Source organism: Mus pahari, chromosome 3, assembly GCF_900095145.1.
Source record: "Mus pahari chromosome 3, PAHARI_EIJ_v1.1, whole genome shotgun sequence".
NCBI classification, from domain to species: Eukaryota; Metazoa; Chordata; class Mammalia; order Rodentia; family Muridae; genus Mus; species Mus pahari.
Window position 1 is genome coordinate 10,467,878 of NC_034592.1, and position 20,467 is coordinate 10,488,344.

At 35.7% G+C, this 20,467-nt stretch overlaps 1 protein-coding gene across 1 annotated transcript in view; it reads left to right on the top strand.

Annotated features, from left to right (window-relative positions):
* Nxph2 (neurexophilin 2) overlaps positions 1-5,656 on the top strand; it is a 55,102-nt gene extending 49,446 nt beyond the window's left edge. The window contains exon 2 of the mRNA XM_021194879.1: positions 3,388-5,656. Coding sequence (XP_021050538.1) covers positions 3,388-4,122 — 735 coding nt within the window. The 3' untranslated portion in view covers positions 4,123-5,656. The remainder of the gene's footprint in view (positions 1-3,387) is intronic.
* The last annotated feature ends 14,811 nt before the right edge of the window (positions 5,657-20,467 follow it).

Sequence of the window (20,467 nt, forward strand, 5' to 3'; positions counted from 1 at the left end):
TGGTTTCTGTTGCTTCTGTTCTTATGCTTGCCTCCTGCCATCTGATTATCTCAAGTGCTTGCTGCCCTCAATATATCTAACTGGAGCTTGTCCTACCTATAGTCCCAGTTGATTCAGGACTCCTCAGAGTCCAGCTTTCTCTGTGATCCTGTGATTCCGGGCTCCTGTGAACCTGATATTCTGGGTGTGTCCAAGTTCTTGGCAGTCAAGTTTCCTCTGAATCTGATGAAACTAAGCTCCTATTATCCTGGGATCCTGGAATCCTAAGATCCTGGGCGTGTTAAAGCTTCTGGAATGGTGTCTCCTCTCAGGACCATTGGACTGTCTGGTTTATTCAAATCCAAAGTATAGCAGCACCGATCAAAAGGAACCTGAGCTGCTTGCTGGTCAGGCAGGGTTCCCAGGTCCTTCCTCCTGCTGGCACAGGCCTATCAAGATTGTTTTAGAACCAATGTTGTGTTCCACTCACCAGTGATCCTAAGATCACGTGGAGAGTCATCTGGAATTCTAAGAGCATGTGGAGAGTCATCTGGGGACTGTGGGACTGTCTGCTGAGTTCATGCCCAAGGTAACCCAGAGCTGGTGCTGACCAGAAGGGACTTGAGCCTCTGGTCAGGTGGGTTTTCTGCCTCCCTGCTTCTGGCACAGGCCAGCACGATTGGTTTGGAACCATTGTTGTGTTCCACTTACTAGTGATCCTATGTTCGCATGGAGAGTCCTCTGGGGACTGTGGGACTGTCTGCTGAGTTCGTGCCCAAGGTTACCCTGTGCTGCAGCCTGAAACTAGGCTTTTTATCAGATTATGTAATCTCACTCTTTCTGGAGTTGGGGGAGTCTAAATATGTCACTTGACACAGGTTTTCAGTTCTCAAGAAACTAAATCAACACTGGAGCCAGCATAGTAATACCCTTGGCTATTACCATTGAATTGTGTACATTATAACCAAAATTATTTGGAATAATTTAATTCAAAATTCAAAACCTATAATTACGATATCAGATATATTGATCACAAAATCCTAAATCGTTCTTTTGGGAACATGTCATCTTTAATACAACAGGGATAGAAGGAATGAAATCAGATGTGGTGGGACATGTTTGTAATAGCAACAATTAAAGGCATAGAGTTCTAGGAGTACTGCTTAGTTGAAATTGTTGTTCCACCTATAGGGTTCCAGACCCCTTCAGCTCCTTGGGTACTTTCTCTACCTCCTCCATTGGGGGCCCTGTGTTTCATCCAATAGATGACTATGAGCATGTACTTCTGTATTTGCCAGGCACAGGCATAGCCTCACAAGAGACAGCTATATCATGGTCCTGTCAGCAAAATCTTTCTGGCATATGCAATAGTTTGGGTTTGCCAGTCAGAATGGCTAAGATCAAAAATTTAGGTGACAGCAGTTGCTGGTGAGGATGTGGAAAAGGTGAGACACTCCTCCGTTGTTGGTGGGATTGCAAGCTGNNACAACCACTCTGGAAATCAGTCTGGCGATTCCTCAGAAAATTGGACATAGTACTACTGGAGGCTCAAGCAATACCTCTCCTGACCATATATCCAGAAGATGTTCCAACTGATAATAAGAACACATGCTCCACTATGTTCATAGCAGCCTTATTTATAATAGACAGAAGCTGGAAAGAACCCAGATGTTCCTCAACAGAGAAATGAATACAGAAAAAGTGCTACATTTATACAATGGAGTACTGTTCACCTATTAAATACAATGAATTCATGAAATTCTTAGGCAAATGGATGCATCTTGAGGATATAATCCTGAGTGAGGTAACCCAATCACAAAAGAACACACATGGTATGCAATCACTGATATGAAGTTATTAGCCCAGAAACTTAGAATATCCAACATACAATTTGAAAAACACATGAAACTCAAGAAGTAGGAAGATTAAAGTATGGATACTTCACTCCTTCTTAGAATGGGGAGCAAAATACCCATGGAAGGAGTTACAGAGACAAAGACAGAAGGAAAGACCATCCAGAGAATGCGCCACCCAGGGAAACATCACCTTTCAAATTCGACTATGTGATATTTTCAGCTCATGCTGTATTTACTCACTTCTGAAATTTTATTAAAAATAATAGTATTAGGGATCATCTGAAGCTAGTTTTGAGAAGTGATTTAGAAGTTTGAACAGGCTGGAAAAGCAAAGTATGTTTCCAGTCTCACTTTCTGCCTCCTCCTTTTCATCATGCTGATAGTTTTATGTAGAATCACTATAATAGTCATTTTATACCATTAAGATAAGAGATTATATTTCACCCAGAAACTTCTGTTTTCCAGACTCTATAACTAATTCATAAATATTCATTTAAAGTAACAGCTTTATATATGTAATAATCTTTCCCCTCAAAATCCACATTGACATAACTAAATGACTTGTGGCAATCATGAGGACTTCTCCTACTAACCCAATAAAAAGGGAAAACTAATCTAAATAAATGTGCTGTCTCAGAGGCAATAGTTTGAACTAAAAGACTTGAAACCTATGAAATAGACATGTAGGTCTTTCTTAGCAATTCTGTACTGCTAATAAAATATATTTTGTATATTTATATGTGTGGACAATTAAAATATATTATGCTATGTAGTCTTTTAATCAATTTATAGTTTTTCATATTATTTTTCTCTTAATGTAAGGCAAATAAATATATAATTATATGTTCTCATCTAAATTTATCATGGAAAATCACATAGTAATCATTTTTGTTATAGATTTTGAGATAGAATTGTAATGAAAACTGAAGTTTTATATATTGAATCAATAATATCATAATCTTTCTTTTGAAATATATTTGAAAGATTTATCAATATCTTATACTTATATATAAGATACTGATAGATATCTTATATCCTTATAAATTATAAATATCTTAGATCCTTAGTAGAAAAAACCTTTGGTATTTATATATTTATCTCTCTAAAAGAACTAATATTCATAAAGACAATGGTTTGGCATGAGGGCAAAATAACACTACTTGATCCAATCTTCAAAATAAAAAGGTGAGGATAACAAGAACAAGTTGATGTGCCTCATTTGAACCTTTAGCATTCTTTCACATTTAGCTGTTGAATGTTCTTGTCATTATATTGTTGATCATACCTGTGTGTTAACTGATTCTTAGAATCTAATCATCTCATTTCCTTTTACCTTATTAATCTATGTTTGTATTCAAACCCTGACCATATATATATATTGGGACAGGGTATATATATATTTATACACACATACATATATGGGACAGGGTATACATATACACACACATATATATTTACATATATGTGTGTGTATATGTATATGTATAATATATATTTATATGCATAATGTATATGTATATATATATATATACTCTTTCTTCTTCTCCTACAGCTATTTTGTGACAGTGAAGAAGCGATACACACTAAAGAGAGTGTGGACTGGGAAGACAGAACTGTTCCTGGAACATTGGTTGGAAATCTGTTCCATTCAAGGATTACCAGTCCTCTGCATCTATTTGTTAAACAGCCTCCAGATCCAAAGCCAGCATATGCAGACAACACGAAAAACTTCTGGGACTGGCTGGCAAACATAACAGAAATCCAGGAGCAACTAGCAAGAACTAAAAGACGGCCAATAGTGAAGACTGGAAAATTTAAAAAATTGTTTGGGTGGGGTGATTTCCACTCTAACATTAAAACTGTCAAACTTAACTTGCTCATCACAGGAAAAATTGTTGATCATGGAAATGGAACATTCAGTGTTTATTTCCGACACAATTCAACAGGTCTGGGCAATGTTTCAGTGAGCTTGGTACCTCCCTCTAAAGTAGTAGAATTTGAAATATCCCCCCAGTCTCCCTTGGAGACTAAGGAATCCAAATCTTTTAACTGCCATATTGAGTATGAGAAAACAGATCGGGCAAAGAAGACTGCTTTGTGCAATTTCAGCCCATCCAAAATCTGCTACCAGGAGCAGACTCAGAGTCATGTGTCCTGGTTATGTTCCAAACCATTTAAGGTTATCTGCATTCACATTATCTTTTACAGTGTTGATTATAAACTTGTACAAAAGGTTTGTCCTGACTACAATTACCATAGTGAGACACCATACTTATCTTTTGGATAAATCTTCTCTCGGTAATAGAAATGAAATATTCATGTCACTTTACCTAGAATGCTCATAAAACAGTTCCATATTTCCATGGCAAAATATCCTTCTATTTCTGGCAGTGGACTACAATTCCTTGTCCAGATTTCAAATTTACAAAATATATTCAAATGTGAAGTACATCTGTTTTGGTGAAAGTACCTGATCTAAAATGTTAAACTGATGGGCAAACCTTCATTTTCATGTAAGATGGTATCTTTCTGGAAATGTTGCTTCTCTGTAAGAAGCATGAGCAGTAACCATGTGTAAAGGGAGAAACCAAATTGTTTATGCAATAAGCACTGCACTTCAAATGAGCTTGCCTTTGAAATGTTTTGTAAGATTTCCTAAGAAAAAGTAGGTTCAGTAAAGTAACTGAAAAGATGATATTTAAGAGATGGATTGTGTTTCTGGTGTTGAACCCCTTTTTAAAATTACTATATCTTGTTGCCAATTTTAATAGCTGCAATGTCTCAAGAGAATCAAATAAAATACCATCTGAGCAGTCTGAGTAGAAAGTTCTTGAAGCACTTTACTGTTATGATTCTCATTTGAGTGGTATTGGAACATACCATTTGGGTATTAGATAAACAAATATGGGTCTAAGTCAACTCAGCAATAATGAAGATGATATTTTTCAATGCTGTGGGATTTTTTTAAAAAATTCTTATTCATATGAAAGTTTGGGACTTCATGCCCATTATTTAATAGTCCAATTATATATTTATATTTGTGGAACAATTCTGAAATTGAAAGAAAGTATTTCTGGGCAGAAAATTCCAGTCATGGGTTCATTATAGGCATGGCCTCAGATTAGGTTTTCTTTGTGTTTAAGCAATCACCAGAATGAGACTAAGAATTCTGTGCAGAAATAATGAGTTACATTTGAGTATTTCTAAATATTAAGTGATGATATTTACAATGCCTGTATCACTGAGCTTTTGAGATTACTTTACTCTCAATGTCTTCATCTTCGAGAAAATGGCCATCTTTATGATGTACCATGACGCTGTACGAGAACAGATAAAAGGAAAAAGACTGATAGAACTCGAGACTTGTGGTTATTCTTCTCTAGTAGATATTAAGTTCTATTTCACTTCTCATCTGTACAGTGTTAAACAACTAAAGTATTCAAATGGGTCTCATGGAAGGTAAGTCCTAACAAACAAATGTACTTTTGTCACATTATTCAGAAAGCCTACCACGCTGTTCTCTATTTTACCTCCCGACTCTGTTCTTTTCCTGGAAATAACTATAGTGTCTTATTTTGTCTTTTGTAAAGGTTGTATTAGGGTTGTATATGGTAGTCCATGTTTGGTATTTCTCCTTTAATATCATTTGTTTCTTGATTTTATTGTTGCTAAATAATATTTTGAGACTTCTTATGTTCATCTAGACACATGAATAAATACTATTTATTGTAAAATATATGTGAACATATATACTTAGGATTTTCGGTATACAAATGAAGTATGTATGCATTTTTATGTAAATAAAATAATTTATAAACTCTGCACATAACTTTTGGTAGTTGTTTTTTAAAGAGTTTTTTCCTTTCTTTTTCCTCAGAGTCCCCCCACTCCTCTCTCTCTCTCTCTCTCTCTCTCTCTCTCTCTCTCTCTCTCTCTCTCTCTCTCTCTCTCTCTCTCTCTCTGTGTGTGTGTGTGTGTGTGTGTATGTGAGTAAGTATATGATTATCAATAAAATACAAAGAACATCTTTGTATTCACATTAAGTAGGACAGGAGGCTATGAAGATTGTAGAAGTAATGGAAACTCATGAAAAACAGATAGCAAATGGTCTGACATCAAGTATCAAAAACCCTATAGGTGCAGCTGATATTCTGATTGTATTGTTCAAAACATAAAATTAGATTTTAAATTACCTGAGGTCCAAATGCTGAGAGGTATGAATATTTCTATGCAGTTACATAAACTGAAAATCAACTTTTACAATTTTTTAATTCAGACAGGATTTGTGATTTTTTTTCAAGTTTTCCACAGGCATATTTTTAAAGTGTTGCAAACTATATGCCACATCTATTTCTAAGTCATAACTTCATTTCAAATTATATGATCATCAGTGATGGTACCTGGCATATTATCAGTCACACTCCATTTCAATATGCAAATGCATATATTCCTATAAAAATCATTGCTAGTTTTTAGCAGAGTTTAGTAAATGGACATTAATATAAGCAAGTATCTGATGAACTACAAACTGTACAAAAATAAAGAAATAAAAGCTTTTCAAATTTAGTATTAAACTAGAAGACAAGCTAATAACCAAATATGAAGTGTGTAGTCCAGCATTAGCATAAGTACTTCAAAAAGAGTACTGTTAGCTGTCATCTCTATGTGTTGAAAGACAGTAATACTACATCTCCATAAGAGCAAATGAGGCAACAAGTCTACCTAAAATGCCTTTTATTGATTCCTAAGTAGACAGTTAATTCAACAAATAACTAAAATAGATGTATGAAAGTCAGGACCCAAAAGATTGAAATTATCATAAACTGACATTCAAAATATTTTCCCTATACAAACTTTAGGATTAGCATTTCCCTATGAATTCATAATTTTTAAAAACTGAAAATATAGAAAAAGTCAAAATGGAGCCATTTTATCCAATGATACACCTGAATAGATATTAGTATCAATAGAACATTTCATGTGAAGAAGGTTTAAAATGTACCAGAAATATTTTATAAAAATGGTTAAATTGTCTGGAATAATATTATTACAAAAAGCTCTGGTTTTTTCCTCATAAGAATATCAAATTAATTCTCTAATCTATAAAACAGAGGACAATTTCATGCATTTTACTTAGAGTAAAATAATAATTTGTCAGAAACCAGGTTGAGAAAGCCCAGGCATCTTACACCCAGGGCATCCCGCAGCCCAGGTGTTTTCACAGTATGCAGCTAAGAGCCACATAGTTCTTTGTCAAGAGCCCTTCCCCCTCTCCCTCTGCAAGGCCANTCCTGGGAACCAGCAAGACCTAAACAGACATCAAGGACTGAGGGNGTCTTCTCACATTCCAGAGCTGCCCAGAGCTGTCACCTTGAACTGTTAGGAGGATCCGGACTCTAAAAAGGACTCTTAGATAAGCCGCCCTATGTCCCAGGGCAGTGGCGCCAAGGACCCTAGATGAATCACTAAATGTATTAGACTTGCAAATAACTCTTCCCAATCATTTCTCTCACTGTATACCTTTGATCACTCCCCCTCTGCAAATTGTATATAACCTGAGCATCTCCCCTTAGTAAAAGAGACTATGACAATCATGCATGGTCTTTGTCTCTTTCTTTATTCCCATTTCTCTCTAGGTTTGTGATCCCCCTCAAGGACCATGGAATAAAGTGTCGCGTGGGCCGGGGCAATAATTAACTAAAAATTAGTTAACCAAACCATCAATGGATAAAATGGACAATTAAAAAAAAAAGAGGCCACAGGAAGTTTTTTCTTCAAAAAATGTAGGAAGCATTTATGAATCATTTTATACTCTGTGTTGAAGTCTCCAGCTCTGGGAACACATCCCATCCTGCTTCATTTTAATTTTTTCCTGCCTTCATTTAACTCAGCTTCCCCTTAAAGCATATGTAAACTGTCATCTGAGAGAATAAGTTAAGTCTGGGTGTTTGGCACAACACCTGGCTGACTATCTATAGTGCTATGATAGTCAAATTTCTCCAGAAAAACAAAGCCAATAAGATATATGTAGTGTATGAGAGTTATTGTGGGAACTGGCTCACACTATTTTGGAAGCCAGGAAGTCCAAAAAGCTGACAGTCACAGCCTAGAGAAGACCTGGGTTTGTTTTTTTGTTTTCTGTTTTTCGTTTTTTGTTTTTGTTTTGTTTTTGTTGTTGGTTTGGTTTGGTTTGGTTTGGCTTGGTTTTTTTTTAAAGACATTTTCTTTATTTATATTTCAAATGTTATCCCCTTTCCTAGTTTCCCCTCTGAAAATCTTCTATCCCCTCCCCCTGCTCCCAAACCCACCAACTCCTGCTTCCTGGCCCTGGCATTCCCCTATACTGGGGCATAGAAACTTCACAGGACCAAGGGCCTGTCCTCCCACTGATGACCAACTGGGCCATCCTCTGCTACATATGCAGCTAGAGCCATGAGTCCCACAAGGTGTTTCCTTTAGCTCTTTGTGTACTTTCTCTAGCCCCTTCATTGGGGACCCTTTGCTCTCATCCAATGGATTGCTGTGAGTATCCATTTCTGTGTTTGTCAGAGCCTCTCAGGAAACAGCTTTATCAGGCTCCTGGAGCACTTGTGTTTTAATGGCCAAAGAGAAGAGAGTGAACATCTCAGGTAAAAGGAGAACAAGTAAGAGAGTTTCCTTCCTCTTTGCATAGAGCCTTGTGCTGTATCCAAAAACAGATGGAATGGATATTAGCGGAAGTATATCTTTAGTCTTCCCACTTTCACATTTAATCTTTCCCTAAAGGAGCCTCACAGATGCATCCAGAAATGTTTTACCAGCTATTCTGTCAAGATAAAGATAACATTAAACATAGATACTTGACAAGCATTTGTTGCTTTTTCAATCTCCAATGCACTATAATGATTGTTCAGAGCCTACTATTACCAAAGAAGGATACTCAGCACCATTTCCAATATGCACACATGATGCCAGCTGAGCTCAATGTTCAGAAAATATTAGCAACAAGAGACTTGAAAACTGAAAAGCTAGACATTTAACAAACAAGTTCAGATTTTAGAATTAATCTCACCTGGATTTATGTTTTGAATATGTCATTTAATAAGAATGGGACCTTTAACCTGCTATGCAACTTGTCTCATCTTCAACATGGAATTATAATTTCTGTCTCATGTCATTGATAAAGAAGCAAAAACTACATAGATTGTGAACAGTGATACATAACAATAATTTTAAAATATAATACTTATTTATGTGATTCCACTACTTACAGACAGTGTAGATATATACAGGCTAGTATAAATAAACTTCATTGTTTTAATTCAGTATCTTGCTCCAAAATTTTATAAATATTAATCAGTGAAATATCTTTATTTGTATATTCAAAACTGTCTTGTAAGGCAACAGTGCTGGTGATGTCTTGCTTGTCACTGGAATGACATGTGTTTATGGTACTTTTTTATTTATGTATTAGAGAGAAATTGAAAACTTGGGGATAGCATCTTGCAAGAAGAAAGTCATATATTTTCAAAGGAGGAACAAGAACACTTCATATTATAAAGCCCAGTTTTATTTTAATAAGAAACAGAAATTGTAGTAATTTTATTTAAATGTTTAATAAAGGAGTGATTCCTAAAGAGCAACCCACGACCAAAAAAAAAAAAAAAAAAAAAAACTCTAGGTAATTATGGTATTACCTTTTCTTGTTAACTTTACTTCAACACAATCACCATGTTATGTTGCTGCATCCTAACAATTACTTTGCTCAGTATGACCTTGCTTGCTGTGCTCTGTCTACAGTTCTACAAATGACAACCTCATCCATAAACACCCATTTTCAGTCTTATATGAGAGCATTGAATTAAAATTAAGAAGCAGTTCTCCTTGGATTCTGACACTTGTGCTATGTTCTTCTGTTGTGTTCTCTCATGAAAGTAAGAGGGCAAATAAACTTTTTAGCTAGAAGGCAAAGAAAAGTAAGCGCACATCAAAAGAGAGCATACATAGAAAATGTTAAGTCTTAACAGTATAAGAATTTTTCATTTTCAGTCTTGAAAGTCATGCTATATGCTTTGGTCACTTGAATCTGACCACAGTAGTGTTCTTAAAAAATAAATTCTCTGTCTCTCTCTCTGTCTCTGTCTCTCTCTGTCTCTCTCTCTGTTTCTGTCTGTCTGTCTGTCTGTCTCTCTCTCTCTCTCTCTATCTATCTATCTATCTCTCTCTCTCTCTGTGTGTGTGTGTGTGTGTGTGTGTGTGTGTGTGTCTATGTGTCTGTGTATCTGTGTGTCTGTGTGTCAGACTTTTCCAGGGAAGACCACAACACATATGTCATTTCACCACAGAAAAGGAGACTAATATGAACCACAGTAACAATTGCATTAATATCCAGTTTGGGGAATTAGTAAGTTTTTATTAGGATTACTAACAGGATTATGAGTGTGCAGTTACTTATAAGGAACAGATATAACTCAAATGTAGCTGATTTTCCAGAAAGGCCTTCCTACGTGGGTAAAGACTCCAGAAATCTACACCCTAGATCTCTCTTTACAGCATGCAGACATTTTCACAGTCTGACTATTGCTTTCTGGAGTTTGATTTCTCAGTCTCCACTCCTAGAAACTTTTTACATGGGTTGATTAGAGGCTCCCAAAATTCTTGCAATTTTCTGGTCTCCTGGATATATGACCTCTTGTTTACTTCCTGAGACTCACTAGACTCCCTGTGCTTCCTGGACCAGAAGTTTCAATTCGGGAGTAATGTTGCAAATTATAGAAAGTGCTATACAACATGTACATATGGAATTTGAATTAGACTCTGTCTTGTATTTCTTCTCTTCTTGTGATAATATTCTTTTATCCCAAGATCCAATATGAGCAGGCACTTTGTATCTGGGCAATAACAAACCCATATAGCCTGACTTTCCTAGTAAAACACAGCATCTGTTGCCTTAATCTACTAGTCACTAGAACAAAAATGTCAGAGAACAGATGAGAAACAGGTTAAGGCAAATATCAAGACCCAAAATGGAACAAACATTTATATAGTACCAATATTAATATTTAAATTATTTATATTATTTATATAATATTATTAAACTATATTATTCTCAACATAAAAATGTTGAGAACTGTTTACTAAAGGATAAATTTAAGTAACAAAAATAAATGGTAAGAGAAATACAATCAGTGGGGGGAAATTAGTAAGTAATAATATAACATAGAGATCATGTATCAGTAGCAGACTATAAGTTCCTTTACTTTAAAGAAAATAGTGGTATCACAAGAATCACATTTTAGTACATAGACTGTGTGTGATGACTCACATTCTCCCAAATGATTTGATGTTATATTTAATAATTAATTGAGGCAAGCATCAGTTTTGATAGTTATACCTTCAATTTCCCAAATTATATTATTTTTAAAATACTCTTTGTGTTATAGTTACTAGAAATTTTAAATAGAGGAAAGCTAGTGTTATTTTGCCAAGGACAAACCTGACTGTTGAATTCTGCAAGTGACCAATTCTCCAACATCATGTGAAAACAAATGCACCTTCCAACTGACTGAGACTCTTCTCATTTGTCAACTATTGATCTCCGCCCACAGTCTCTCTTCTTACCCTCATGATTCGTCTAGAGGTTAAACCAACAAAGTCAAACCCCATTTATTCTTCTTACTTTGTCTTGTGGTATCACAATCCATAATAATAGAGCAGCCAGCCACTCACTCATCTTTAGTTAGTAGCAAGGTGGCAGACACTACCTAAAGGGATCAGTAATAAAAATTACAACTTGAATGCATCTATTGAATGCGTTTTTAAGAATTATTCCTTTTGGACCACCCCACCTGGAAATCCATCCAGTCTGCAGACACCAAACCTTGACACTGTTGCAAAGGCCAAGAGGCACTTGCTGACTGGAATCTGGTGTGGCTGTTCCTTGAGAGGTTCTGCCAGCAACTGACCAATGCAGTTGTGGATGCTTGGAGCCAACCATTAGACTGAGCTCAGGGATCTAGGTAGGGGAGCTGGCAGAAGGACTGGAGTGGTGGGGTATTACAAACCCAAAGGAAGAACAATGTCAGCTAGCCAAACCATCCAGGGGTCCCAGGGACTAGACCACCAACCAATGAGTGTTCAGGGAGGAATCCATGGCTCCAGATACAGAGGAGATGTAACAGAGGATGGTGCTGTCTGACATCAATAGGAGGGGAGGCTCTTGGTCCTGTGGAGGTTTGATGCTCCAGCATAGGGGAATGCTGTAGCGGTGAGATGAGAGAGGGTAGGTAGGTGGGGGACCACCCTCATAAAGGCAAAAGGGAGGAAGGAGAGGGCAGATGTGGGATGGGGGATTATGGATGGGTAACCAGGAAGTGTGATAACATTTGATATGTAAACAAGTGGAATGATTAATAAAAAAAGAAAGAAAGAAAGAATTATTCGCTTTTAGTTTAGTATACAACCATACCAGCAATCTCCCTTGTTTTCCATGATAAGCAAAGAGTAAGAAAGAATCCCAGTTGCCATCACCACAATATACATCAAACAGCTCGCATGTAGGTTACAAGATAAAAAAATAAAGACTGGGGAATAATGCAGTGGACAAGGATGAAAGTCCGAGAAAAAAGCTACTACACCCAAAGACCATGCTTATTCCTAAAGTTCATTATCATTGTTTCCCCTTTTTTATTATATTGTTTACTTTTGAGATTATAATAACATTACATCATTTTCCAATTCCCTTATGTTCACTCAAACCCTCCCACATATACTCCTTGTTCTCTTTAAGATACATGTGTATGCATACTACTTAATATAAACTGCTCAGTCTATATGTTACTTGTACGTATGTTTTCAGGACTGATCACTTGGTTTGGGGTAACTAATGTTCTGTTCCCTTGGAAAGAATAGTTCCCCTACTCTGGCCATTTCCTAGTTACCAATAGTTCTTTGGGTAGGGTTGAAACTTCATGGTTTCCTCCATTTGGCCTATCCATTTTTGTTGTCCTTGTTCAGTTCAAGTTTCGACAATCATATTTGTGAGACTTCACAGGAATAGCTTCCGACACTACATTCTGCAAATGATTTATTCCCCTATGTCATGAGACAACAAATGGCCCTGTTTGCTAGGAGACAATCTCATAGCAAAATACTGATCCTCTTTCTCTTACAATAATTCTTTCATTCCTGCAGTGTTCCCTGAACTTTAAGTGCTAGAGTGCTTTGTAGACGTTTCTATTGTGACTAGCCTACAAACTGCATTTTAAATGAGTGTGGTGTTCAGCAATGGTCTATCTCTGTTTCAGTGAGAAATGTCCTTGATGAGGGGTGAGGACTATCATTATCTGGGGGTGTGAAGACAAATATTTGGAATGTAATTAGGGACTATATAGTTTTGTTAAAGTGGTGGTTGTTGGTTCTCCTCCTGGATTCATGAATTCTCTACCCATGGGTAGTTGGCTAGATTTCCAAAATGATTTCTCTTTTGTTGAGTGTGTTATAAGTCCAATTAAGGTAATTGCTAGCTACCTTCATAGTTTGCATATCTGTACTTTACCTTTAGGGTTTTCATGGCATGCTGATCTTTGTATTTCACAGTCATCATGGCTGGATAGCACTGTTAGTTACTTCCCTACTTTCCTCCTTTAAAAGCCTGCATAGGTGGCTTCTAGTACCTTAAAAGCTAGTTCTCAGGGAGTAGTGCCTCCATTTCAGATTCTTCAAATCCTCCTGAAGAACATTTGGTTCCATAAAGATTTTGAACTTATTGTTCACATACAAATAACCACTTCTGGTGCCTTTTCTGCAAATATCCAAACATCATGTTGTACATTTAAAATAAAGCATATGCATCCATCTCAGTAACTTTGGGGTCTTGAGCAATAGTGTCATTTCAGTGATCGTATCAGTTACATTTTCTTTAGACTAGAAATACACTATTTTTCATTTTCTCTTTTTGAAAAGAGATTATTTTCTCATATAATATGTTCCAATTAAATTTTCTTCTCCCTCAGTTATTGCAGTTTCTTCCACACCTCACCTTCTCTAGAGATTCAATCTTCTTTTATCTCCCATCTGTTATAAGAACAGGGTGCTAATAGATAACAGTCAAACATGACAAAATAAAATATAATAAGTTAAAGCAAGAAACCATCACACTGAGGCTGGAAACGGCAACCCAAAAGAAGGCAAACATCCTTAAAATGAGGCATAAGAATCAGAGACACACTTAGACACAATAAGAATTGTTCACACACTCAGGAGTTCCACAAAAATAATGAGCTGAAAGATAAAACATACACGGAGGACTTGATGTACACCCATGTAAACCTTGTACTTGCCACTTCAGTCACTGTGAGCTAATATGTGCTTTGTTTAATTAATCAGTGTCTTGTTCTCCATACCCTCCAGCTCATATATTCTGTTTCTCTTATCTTAAGGTTCACTGAGTTCTGGGAAGATTGATAAAGACATCCTATTTAGAATTGTGTGTTCTAAGATATATCTCTGTCTCTGTCTGTCTCTCTGTCTCTTTCTCTCTCTCTCTCTCTCTCTCTCTCTCTCTCTCTCTCTCTCTCTCCATAATATCTGACTGTGAGTCTCTATATTTATTACCATCTTCAGGAAGAATCATCTCTGCTAATGGATGAATAGAACACAAAGCTATGAATAAACAAGCATGGCATTTGTGTTGTTGATCTTAGCCATTCTGAACTGTAATATGGAATCCCAGAAATAGTTCTGATTTGCGTTTCCTTGAAGGATAATGATATTGAACATGTCGAGTGTTTCTCAGCCATTTAAATTTTTTCTTAAATCTGTACCTCATTTTTATTTAGGTTACTAGATTTTTGATAGTTTCTTGAGTTCTTTATATATTAGCCTTCTACTAGATATGTGGTGATGGTAAAAAAAAAAAAAAATCTTGTCCCATTCTGTAGGCTGCCACTTTGTCCAAATGATGTTCTTTTCCTTACACAAATTTTCAGTTTCATAAGTTTCCATTTCTTAATTGCTGATTTTAGTCTCTCTACTACCAGTGTTCTTTCCAGGAAGTCTTCTTCTGTGCCAATGAGTTCAAGGCTATTCTCTACCTTAAATTCAATAACACTCAATGGATCTGGATTTATGTTCAGGTCTTTGATACACTTGGAATTGAGGACTGTGCATGGTCATAAGGATGCAACTATTTGTGTTCTTCTACATGCAGACATCTATATAACCAGTATCATTTAGTGAAGATGTTGTCTTTTTTTTCCAGTGCATATTTCGTGTTTCTTTATAAAAATCAGGTGTATGTATGTGGGTAGAGTTATGTCTAAGTCTTCAATGTGATTACATAGATCAACATATCTGTTTTATTCCAACACCATGCAGTTTTTATTGTGGTAGTCCCATAGTACAACTTAAATTTGACAATGGTAAGACCTCTAACAATACTTTTATTGTTCAAATTTTGTTTTTTTGTTTTGTTTTGTTTTTCATATAAAGTTGAAAATTACCTTTTGAAGGTCTGTAAACAATGGTATTATAATTTAGATAGGTATTATATTAAATTTGTAGAATTTAATTCTATAGATCCTTGAGCATAAGAGATCTTCCCATCTTCTGATATTCTTCTTCAATTTTTGCCTAAAAGATTTGAAGTTTCTAAAAAAGATTGAAGTTTCTAATATTAAGTCTTTTACTTGCATGAGAAGAGTTAACCCAAGATTCTTTATATTACTGAAGGCTATCCAAAAATCACTGATTTTTTTCTCAATTTGTTTTATATTTGTAGATAGGATGACTATTAGTTTTTGTGATTTAATTTTGTATTTAGCTACTTTGCTCAAAGTATGTATCTGCTGTAGGAGGTCCCTGATTGTACTCTACCACAAGTTTGATTGTTTTCATTTATTACTCTTGAGTATAATTATTTCTTTTTGTTTTGAAAAGGTTTTGAGTATGTAAGTTGCTAATATGAGATCTCTCCATTTTTTAAGCTATACATTTTTCATTTAGCACAATTTCATTGTGTGCTATAGTTTGATGTATACTGAGTATTCAGAAAGTCTTTCTTTATTTCTGTCTTGACATATCTTTCATTCAATAAACATGTTTAGTTTCAATGCACTTGTAGACTTTTTTTTCTGTTTTTGATATCCAGCTTTAATCTATGATGGTCTGATAGGATATATGAAATTTTCTTGTATCTTTTGATATTTACGATGTATCCAAGTATGTGGTCAGTTTTAGAGAAAGTTCCATGAAGTGCTAAGAACAAGGTATACTTTTTTGTATTTGTGTGAAATGTTCTACAAATATTAAGCGTATTTGACTTATACCATCTTTTAGCTCTAGTATGTCTGTGCTTATTTTTTGTCTGCATGACCTGCCCATTTATGAAAATAGGGTATTGAAGTTTACTACTAATAATAATAATACTGATGGTTAATACATGACTTAATCTATAGTGCTGTTTCTTTTATAAATTTGTATACTCTTTTGTTTGGGAGCATATATGCTACATTAAATGACATTTTGCCAGTTTGACAGATTCTTTTTTGAGAGGATTTCTTGTTTTTCCATATCCTGCTTCATTAGTTTTAATTTAAAGTCTATTTTGGGATCTGACCCAGGGACCAGGTGAGAATGCCACCTTGTATCCTGGTTCTCTCAGAGACCAGTCTCCTCAGGAGAGCTCACAGGATGCAGTAACAACATAGCTTCTTGGACAGAGTTCCTGCAGGCCTTCATCTTCAGCCAGGAGGCAGAGATGAGACCCATACCTCTGGGCATGTTCCCTGCTGATGAGAGATTGCCTGAAGAGACCGTTCTGACAACTGAGACTCGGGAGAGAGTTGGACAACCAGGAATGGCATCAGAGACTAACAGAATCACAGGAGGAACAAGCTCCAGCCAGAGACAGCTATAACATGTAAGAACAGAGATTACCAGATGGCAAAAGGCAAACAAAGAATCTTACTAACAGAAACCAAGACCACTCAGCATCACCAGAACACACAGCAAGTCCTGGATACCCAGACATAACCAAAAAGCAAGATTCAGATTTAGAATCATATCTCATGATTCTGGTAGAGGATTTTAAGAAGGACATTAAAAACTTACTTAAAGAAATACAGGAGAACACTGCAAAACAGGTATAAGCCCTTAAAGAGGAAGCACAAAAATCCCATAAAGAATTGCAGGAAAACACTATGAAAAAGGTGATGGAATTGACCAAAACCATCCAAGATCTAAAAAGGGAAGTAGAAACAAACAAACAAACAAACAAACAAACAACTCAAAGGGAGAAAACTCTGGAGATTGAAATCCTGGGAAAGAAATCAAGAACCATAGATGTGAGCATCGGCAACAGAATACAAGAGATGGAAAGAATCTCAGGTGCAAAAGATTCCATAGAGAACATGGACACACCAATCAAAGAAATGCAAAATTCAGAAAGATCTTAACTCAAAGCATTCAGGAAATCTAGGACACAATGAGAAGACCAAACCTGCGGACAATAGGTATAGATGAGAATGAAGATTTTGAACTTAAAGTGTCAGTAAATATCTTCAACAAAATTATAGAAGAAAACTTCCCTAACCTAAAGAAAGAAATGCCCATGAATATACATGAATCCTACAGAATTCCAAATAGACTGGACTAAAAAAGGAATTCCTCCCACACATAATAATCAGAACAACCAATGCATTAAATAAAGATAGAATATTAAAAGCAGTAAGAGAAAAAGGTCAAGTTACATATAAAGGCAGACATATTAGAATTATACCAGACTTCTCAGCAGATACTATGAAAGCCAGAAGATCCTGGACAGATATTAAACAGACACTAAGAGAAGACAAATGCCAACCCAAGCTACTATAACCAGCAAAACTATCAATTAACACAGATGGATAAAACAAAGTATTCAATGACAAAACCAAATTCACACAATATCTTTCCACAAATCCAGACCTTCAAACGATAATAAAGAGAAAATACCATACAAGGACAGAAATTACACCCTAGAGAAAGCAAGAAAGTAATCCTTCAACAAACCTAAAAGAAGACAGCCACAAGAATAGAATCCCGACTCTAACCAAAAAATAAATAATTAACAGGAAGTAAAAATTACTTTCCCTTAATATCTCTTAATATAAATAGACTCAATTGCCCAATAGACTAACACACTAGATACATAAACAGAACCCAACATTTTGCTGCTTACAAGAAACCCACATCAGGGAAAACGACAGATTCTACCTCAGAATAAAAGGCTGGAAAACAATTTTCTAAGCAAATGGTCCAAAGCAACAAGCTGGTGTAGTCATTGTAATATCGAATAAAATCGACTTCCAACCCAAAGTTATCAAAAAAGACAAGGTGGGTCACTTCATACATATCAAAGGTAAAAATCTTCCAAGATGAACTCTCAATTCTGAATATCTAAGCTCCAAATGTAAGAGCATCCACATACATTAAAGAACTATAGTAAAGCTCAAAGAATGCATTGCACCTCACACAATAATAGTGGGAGACTTCATCAATGAACAGATCCTTGAAGCAGAAACTAAACAGAGACACACTGAAGCTAACAGAATTTATGAAACAAATGGATTAACAGATATCTACAAAATGTTTTATCCTGAAACAAAAGGATATACCTTCTCAGCACCTCATGGTATATTCTCAAAAATTGAACACATAATTGGTCACATAACAGGCCTCAACAGATACAAAAATATTGAACTTATCCCATGCATCCTCTCAGATCATCATGGACTAAGGTTGATCTTTAATACCAACATAAATAATAGAAAGCAAGTATTCACGTGGAAGCTGAGCAACACTCTACTCAATGATACCTTGGTAAAGGAAGAAATAAAAAAGGAAAGTAACAATTTTTTTAGATTTTAATGAAAATGAAGCCAGAACATTCCTAAATTTATAGAAGAGAATGAAAGCAGTCCTAAGAGGAAAAACTCATAGCTTTAACTGCTGCCAAAAGAAACTAGAGAGGGCATATACTAGCAACCTGTCAGCACATCTAGAAGCCCTAGAACGAAAGGAAGCAAATTTACCCAAGAAGAGTAGACAGTAGGAAGTATCCTAATTAACAAAATCAGAAACTAAATGGGAGACATAAAAACAGAGCATGAGAAAATCTGAAACATCATCAGTTCCTACTATAAAAGGCTATACTCAACAAAACTGGAAAACATGGATGAAATGGACAAATTTCTAGACAGATACCTGGTACCAAAGTTAAATCAGGATCAGATTAATGATATAAAAAGTCCCATATCTCCTAAGGAAATAGAAGCAGTCCTTAATAGTCTCCCAACCAAAAAAAAAAAAAAAGCCCAGGACCATATATGTTTAGTGTAGAGCTCTACCAGACCTTCAAAGAAGACCTAATTCTAATTCTCCTCAAATTATTCTACAAAATAGAAACAGAAGGTACTCTACCCAATTCATTTTATGAAGGTACAATTACTATGATACCTAAACTACATAAAGACCTGACAAAGAAAGAGAACTTCAGTCCAATTGCCCTTATGAAAATCAATGCAAAAATACTCAATAAAATCACCACAAACCGAATCCAAGAACAAATCAAAACGATCATCCAACATGACCAAGTAGGCTTCATTTCTTCATTTCTTCCTACCTATTCAATACAGTACTTGAAGTCCTAACCAAAGCAATTCAACAACAAAAGGAGACCAAAGGGATACAAATTGGAAAGTATCAAAATATCATTATTTGCAGATGATATGATAGTATATATAAATGACCCTAAAAATTCCACCAGAGAACTCCTAAACCTGATAAACAGCTTCAGTGGAGTAGATGGATATAAAATTAACTCAAACAAATCAGTGGCCTTTCTCTACACAAGGATAACAGGATGAGAAAGAAATTAGAGAAACAACACCCTTAACAATAGTCACAAATTATATAAAATACCTTGGTGTGACTCTAAGGAAGTGAAAGATCTGTATGACAAGAACTTCAAATCTCTGAAGAAAGAAATTGAAAAAGATCTCAAAAGATGGAAAGATCTCCCATGTTCATGGATTGGCAGGATTAATATAGTAAAAATGGCTATCCTGCCAAAAGCAATCTACAGATTCAATGCAATCCCCATCAAAATTCCAACTCACTGCCTTCACAAAGGGCAATTTTCAAATTCATTTGGAATAATAAAAAAAAAAAAACTAGTATAGCAAAAACTATACTACAGAGCAATTGTGATACAAACTGCATGGTACTGGTACAGCGATAGACAGGTATATAAATGAAACAGAATTGAAGAGTCAGAAATGAACCCCACAACCCACACACCTATGGTTACTTGATCTTTGACAAAGGAGCTGAAACCATCCAGTGGAAAAAGACAGCATTTTCAATAAATGGTGCTAGCACAACTGGTAGTTATCACGTAGAAGAATACAAATTGATCCATTCTTACCTCCTTATACAAAGCTCAACTATAAGTGGATCAAAGAACTCCACATAAAACCAGACACACTGAAATTTATAGAGAAGAAAGTGGGGAAAAGCCTCAAAGACATGTGCACAGGAGAAAAATTCCTTAACAGAACAGCAATGGCCTGTGCTGTAAGATCAAGAATCGACAAATAGGACCTCATAAAATTGCA